Source organism: Telopea speciosissima, unplaced genomic scaffold (assembly GCF_018873765.1).
Source record: "Telopea speciosissima isolate NSW1024214 ecotype Mountain lineage unplaced genomic scaffold, Tspe_v1 Tspe_v1.0014, whole genome shotgun sequence".
Taxonomy (NCBI): domain Eukaryota; kingdom Viridiplantae; phylum Streptophyta; class Magnoliopsida; order Proteales; family Proteaceae; genus Telopea; species Telopea speciosissima.
The window spans coordinates 810,332-817,392 of NW_025317350.1; the positions used below are offsets into that span (position 1 = coordinate 810,332).

A 7,061-nucleotide genomic window follows, 5' to 3' on the forward strand; every position below is an offset into this window, starting at 1 on the left:
GGGATTTGGAATAAGATCTCCCTGAAATCCAAATAGGTTGGCAAATTAATTTCTGCAATCAGTAAAACTCTCAATGGTATCATTTACCTTTCCTAGTATATTTGGTGCCACATAAGATGAAAGCAAAGCTACATGCAACTAACCTTGGGTTCTTTGTTCCATTTTGTTTGTAAAAACAAACCAGGATGCTGGGGAGGTCCCTCAGGCTTTCCCTTTTCTTTCAATTCTTTACTTGTCTTGCCCCTAGATTCATCTTTCCCATCTTGGTTTCTTTTCTCCTTTACAACTTTTGTCCTTTCCCTCTTGCCATCATGAACATCCTTACTAGGAACTTTTTCATTTGAAATCTCAGCCTCCACTTTAGCACCAGACCCTTTTTGATTATCTGATTCTGCATTTTCCTTTTTACCCTCTTTTTCTGTTTTGGGATTCTTTTTCTTCTCTGATTTGATTGCCTCATCCACCTGCTTAGGTGTATTTGCAGTTAATTCAGCCACGTTCTCTGTTTCACTTCCTTTATTAATCTTATTCTCATCCTTGTCACCATCTTTCTTGCCTTCCACATTACCATCCTTTTCTCTAGTGTTGGTAGCCTTTCGTTTAGGCACCCTCTTAATGATCTTCTTTTTCACAACTGTTTTCACACCAGTTTCCTGTACAGCAGAAGCATCATTGGGATCTACCTTACCCTTCACAATATCTTCTTCACAGTCCGACTCTTTCTCAGCTTTCACCTCAGCTTCCATGTCATCAGAAGCTCCAGCTTTGTTTCCCTTCTGAGAGGTCTTACCAACAGGAACTTTTTTTCAATTTTCTTTTTAGTAAGTGTTTTAACACCAGAGGGATCAGCAGAAGTCTCATCCTGTTGAACACTGTTTTCAGGTTTAACTTGCTTGTCTCCGACATCGTTCTCGTTCAACTTCTCATTTTGTTCGCCGACTGTAACCTCCATGCCAACTTTCTTAGCAGCAGCCTTCGGTTTAAGAATCTTTTTCATAATTTTCTTTTTTCCAGGATTCTGAACCTCAGTTGCTCAGTTGCCTGAGCAACAGAAGGTTCGTCTACTTCCTTCACAACATGCTTGCCTTCCCCACCAGCTTCTCCATCTTTTCCCTCAATTTTTCTGTCACCTGCAACCTCCCCCCCAGTGGCATTTTCCTTGACTTCAGCACCATCAACTTTCTCCATTTTGTTTACATCTACTGCTTGTTCTGCGGGTGTAGTATGTGGTGCTTTCTTTTCCTCCTTTCCATCCTTTTCTGAACTACTTTCAGCATTGGCATTTTTGTTGGAATCAGTGGTTTTATCTGAATTAGTGCGACTTCGATCCCCTAAAGAAGTAACATAAGAAAATTAGCAAGATGCAAAAGTGGAGACATCCACATAAATCATTACATTAGTGATTATAGTTCCAAATATAAAGTCACACACACACCCACCCACAAGCCATTCTACAGAAAACACTAAGAAATTGAACCATGAACCAGTCAACTCAGCCAAATTGTGAGTTGACTAATCAAGTTTTAAGACCATGTTTTGCTGACAAACATATTATAGACCTTAGCACACAAGAATGTCCGAATGTCGATGTACTTGAGTTACCTTTAACTGCTACTTTCTTCTCAGTAGATTTCTGATCAGAAATAATAAGAACAAAATTAGCTTTTATCAAAATTTATTTGTTGGAGGACAAAGCTCATAGAAAATCAACTCGAAACAAGGTGACACTAACAGACCTTTTTCAAAGAAAGCTGACTCTCTCTTTCAGCTATGGCCTTCTTGTGTACCACCCAATGGTCTCTCCACACTTCCAAGGAAGTTAGGCAATCTGATAGATCTGGAACAAACAGCACAATAACCTCTTTATGGCTAAACAGCCCATCTTTACCAACTCTATCATAGTGTATTTGTAAAGTCCAAATAAAAGGTAAGAGGGCCAAAAGACGAGAAAAAGTTGAACAACAATTGAGAGAGCGCAAGTTAATCCCCATGCCAATCAGTCAATATGATACATGAATGCACAGAGTTTTCCCAATTAGTTTCAAGGTAATTAAAAGATCCAAGTTCTGCTTCTAAATTTCCTTCCTAGCTATTGTAACTTTTCCAAAATAAAATCAAGACCAAATAAAAATGACTGCAAAGACCAAAAAAAAAAAAAAAAAAAAGAAAAGAAATTAATCATAATCAAATTTGCAAATAAATAACCAACTTGGTAAAATCAGATAGATAACGAAACATGTCCCCCAAGCAAGCTTTGAATAATACCATAATTAGCTAATCAAGTAGAACTATTGGGGGGGGGGGGGGTCAATGTTACAGATTACCTTTCTTTCCCTAAAAGGGAATATTACACACATACGCCAACCAGTCTATTTCATGATCACTATTTTGTAGGGATTGGGAAACAAAATTACACATTTAACCTCCCAGTGCAATTGCTGAATTTCACAATTTACTGTAAAATCCAATCTTTAGCCTAAACAATCAGAATTATGTGTGGAAAACTTAAAAAAAAAATTGTAAATTTTTTAATTCCCACCTTCTGATTTGCAATTTGATTTTTAATCCCTGTGAAATCCCAAAAGTTCAGATTCTAATGAAGGGTGACAAAAAAAATGAATACCAATTTTCCAACAGAGATGTCTTCTTATGGAAGATCATGCAAATTTGTGATACGACCATTGTGGAGGGGCGTTACGAGAAGGGGGAATCCTGAGATATGATTTCAGAGTTGCAGGGAAAAGAAGGGGAGGGGAGGATCACAAACAACCAGCCACGCAGGCTCTTCACAAACACAAACTCAACTTTCAATCTATTCAATGATAGGGAATTACACTATACATAAAGAGAAATAAAAGACTTAAAATAAAGGCTAACTCTCGAACTAGGAAATTTATTCAAATAAGAAAACTAAGAACAATTGGGAAACCAAATATCCAACGCAGCTAAGAATAAAATAAACTAAAAGACATTACTTACTCAAATAACATAAATTCCTAAAATCCGAATAAATCCAAAACTCAAACTGGACTTGGTTCATCTCCATCTGGATACCCAAATGGGTTTGGCTCAGTCTAAGACCTGCATCAATTCCCCCGATATTGAGAAAAACTCGTCCACGAGTTTTCTAGAACAGAAGAATTAAAAAATCACGAACGGGTGCTATCGTCTCCTTGTAGGCAACTTGAAGAAAATCCAAAATATGAAGCTTTGGGGGTGCATCCATGGAGGGAAAGTCGGGGGCTTAGTTTTAAAACTCGTCGAGATCTCGGAAAACTCGATAATCTCGACTTGGTTAAGATTACGGTAAACTCGACCGAAATTTCAATGAAATCTCGAAAATCTAGGATATCTCGACGTACTTAAGATGAAACTACTCTTGTTTCTTCTTGAACACTATGATTCATATGTCATCCAAAGGGAAGCCGATGCACATCGGTTCCATTGGGCCATGAGTGGACTTGATCCAGCATGTCATAATATTGTAATGTTGGGACATGGAAGACTATGGTGTCTAAGACATATATATTATTCACTGTACTTGGGTGTATATGAGATATGTATGGTTCACACTGTACTTGGGTGTCTATGACATATGTATTGTTCCCTGTACTTGGGTGTCTATTTAATATGCATTGTTCACTCATCATTATACTTTGTAGTTTATACTTTAAGTCCTTAACTATTTCTTAAATAATTATTCCATATTTCAATATTATGTGTCTTCATCCATTATTGCATAATTTACTTGTTTTATTTGCCCATTATGTCTCATAACACTCAAACAATGTGTATAGGCAAATATTACATAAGGATTCAATGTTTACTGCCAACCAAGTGTGCAAATCCAAAGCACAAAATTGGGTGCTTTTTTTTTTTACAATTTGAAGATTTAAATATGTTTATTCAACCTAAAACAAGCTTCTCTTAAAGTTTCAGAGCCAACTATGGCCATTTTCCCACCGAAACATCAAACCGAAATTAAAAAAAAATCCACTGCCTCGCCGAGATCTTGAGAATCTCGACCTGGTTGAGGCACCTCCTCAAGACGAATTTTTTAACCTTGGTCAGGGGGAAGAACGAACTTATGATGTGGAATAGCTTGCATTACATTGGATTACATCAGTACCTATTCCACGATCTTCTCATCTTTCGCTGTCACTATTTGTTGTTTTGGTTGAGGCTGCATCATTGGTGTTGCCTTTGTTGGCTTTGAGAAACTTCACCAACTAACCCATAAAGAATGAATGTTTGGTGCATGTGAAAAGGATGTAGGGTGCACAAGTTTCCTTCACGATCAATGAATCCTTTTTGTTATTCTAACCACTTGTGACCCAATTTAATAAGATGCTGAGGAGAATCAAACACTTCACAATATGCACAGTCACAATATTGAGAAACAGAGAATTCGACGAATACAAATCCTCAGAGTGAATCTGGTCATTCTTTGATAATATCTCTACCACAGATCGCGAAACAAAATTGTAACTTTGCCTTCCATCAATAAACAGAGCAGGAAGTTTTCCATTGGACAAGGGCACTCTAAACTTGAACACAAAGGAATCCATGACCAGGGTTGTATTTGGATAATCAGTATGGGTCTACACAAACAACAGGATACTCAAATCACGGAATTCATGTCAAAATCCATAAATAAAATGAGTTTATAACAAGAATGGCAAATAAATTGAATGCACAATATGGTAGCACAACCGTAATTAGATGAAGTTCAATTAGAATCACACAAGAGAATAGTGCACATGAGGGAAGAGCAAAATTGAAATCAAATTAAAAAAATGACAGAAGGGATAAAGGATAAGGTGAGGGGCACTTTAGGAAAAAAGAAGAAAATATAAGGAAAGAGTGAATAAAAGGAACCCTGGGAGAGATACCGTCTTCTACTAAGAGTGAACCAGAGAGGAAAGACTACCGAGGAAGCCGCTGTGTGCTGCGACAGAGTTCGGCAAGGAGTTTCAGTCGATCCAGGGTTGGAAAGTTCAACTTCAAACCAGCAGCGGGGACTTCGATGGGAGGAGTGCGATTTCGAAAGTGATGTACATCGGCTGACTAAAACCAGCCGCATGTGTTGGGATTCCTCTACACCAGCATAAATCGTGGGCTGGTCTTTTATTTTGTCTTTTATTTAGTCTATGCTTTGCTGAAATTGTAGTCCTAAGTAGGATTCCTAATTTAGTTTGAATCCTAGTTAGAAACCCTAGTTCTACTTTTTTCTATGTTTAGGCATTGTGGCTATAAGTATAGTCATAATTGCTCAATTGAGCCCATGAATTTATGAATAAAGATATTGCTTCCAGCAGAATTATTGTCCTGAGATAGCCTTCTCTTTCCCCCTTTTTCTTCTCTACTCGATTTATTCTTTTCTACTATTTTCTGTTTGATTTTTAAACCTGAAATCAAGCAATCAAGAGTGTGTTTTGGAGTTTACAACAAGATCTGAAGATCCAAAAGTCAAGCTTCAAATCACTGGTTCGATCATTGATCCAAAGTAAGCAAACCAGATCTGCCGGCCATAGTTGTTTCTATTTTCTGATTGAAGATTCGAAGACCCATATCTCATCCTGCTGCCAATAGGACTGAGATTTGGAGGGCTGTTCCTGCTTCATTCAGGCAGCACTCGACCTAATTTTGAAGGCCTGTTGAACACAGATCTGTCTGATCTGGAATTTCCTCCTGGGAATCATATCAGCCCACTGGTTTAGGGTTTTCTCCGCTGAAATTTCAAGCTGCAACTACTTTTGTTATCCAGTCCATATTTGAAGAGTTGGTTCCATCCTTGGAGAGCTCCACTCGATCCAGGTTAGAACCATATTCGTTGGTTGAATCAAGCCCTAGTTTAAACCCTAATCTAACCTTCTAATTCTGATTCTGCTCCTATTTCGGAGGTCTGTTAACTGCTATTTCACTGCAGGGTTGTTTGGATCTGTTTTGAAGATTATCTTTTGCGGTCAGGATTGTTTACAACCTAGCCTCACATTAGAAAGAGAGCGACTCGTACCAGGAGCTTCAAAAACCAGGTATGTGTTTTTTTTTTTTTTTGGCTGCCACTCGCGCTCTCTGCTATTCTCTTTCTTTTCACTGGCGGATCCCTAGAAGGGAGATGAGGAGGGCAGTGGAGTGTTGGTCACTAGTGAATGTGGGATATGTCACAATCAAGGTCAGGGTTCTGGTTTGGTGCTTTTTTTTTGGGTTGACATAACCCGAGAAAGGGATTCGATTGAGGTACAGTGGATGTTGGTAGGGTTCTCTTGCGAGAATGACTGGGTTTCAGTGGAATCGGTGAGATGGGGTTTTACTAAGGGAATCGAGAGGGATGGGTCAATGGGTTGCTGCATAAGGTGCAGCGGTGGGATGGGATGGGGGTGAGGCTTCTGAGAAGGGAGACCTCTCTTCTTCTTTTTTTTTTTTTTTTGTCACTGTTACTGGTACGTAGAGCAGTAACGCGAAAAAGATTTGGGAGAAGGAAATGAGATATGTTGACAGGGGAAGGAAATGGATCCTTCGGCTCTGATAACAAATTGGTGGACGACCGTTAGGAGAAGGGAGAATCCTGAGATAGGATTTCAGAGTTGCAGGGAAAAGAAGGGGAGGGAGGATCGCACACAACAGGCACGCAGGCTCTTCACAAACACACACTCAACTCATCTTTTCAATGTATTCAACGATAGGGAATTACACCATATATAAAGAGAAATAAAAGACTCATAAAATAAAGACCAACTCTCTAACCAGGAAACTAAGAACAGTTGGGCAACCAAATATCCTACGTAGCTAACTTCTAAAATAAACAGAATAAAATAAACTAAAAGGACATTATTTCCTCAAATAACATAAATTCCTAATATCCTACTAGATCCAAAAACTCAAACTGGATCCGGTTCATCTCTATTTGGATACCCAAATGGGTTTGAGTCGGTCCAAGGTAGTGCACCTGCATCAGACAAGGAGTACCGCACCTAAACATATCTGATCCATAGATGAAGCTCTGCACTTTTACATGACATCTCATCAGTGAATAAATTCAATTTATTGCTGTCCATATA

At 38.6% G+C, this 7,061-nt stretch overlaps 1 protein-coding gene across 1 annotated transcript; it reads right to left on the reverse strand.

Annotated features, from left to right (window-relative positions):
* Positions 1-271: 271 nt before the first annotated feature.
* LOC122647225 (protein SHORT ROOT IN SALT MEDIUM 1-like) lies at positions 272-4,601 on the reverse strand (the record flags this gene model as incomplete). The annotated part of the gene is made up of 4 exons (XM_043840674.1): positions 272-1,331; positions 1,603-1,633; positions 1,737-1,837; positions 4,367-4,601. Coding segments are annotated over 4 exons (705 nt in total), but the record flags the coding sequence as incomplete, so codon positions are not given.
* Between the last annotated feature and the right edge of the window lie 2,460 nt (positions 4,602-7,061).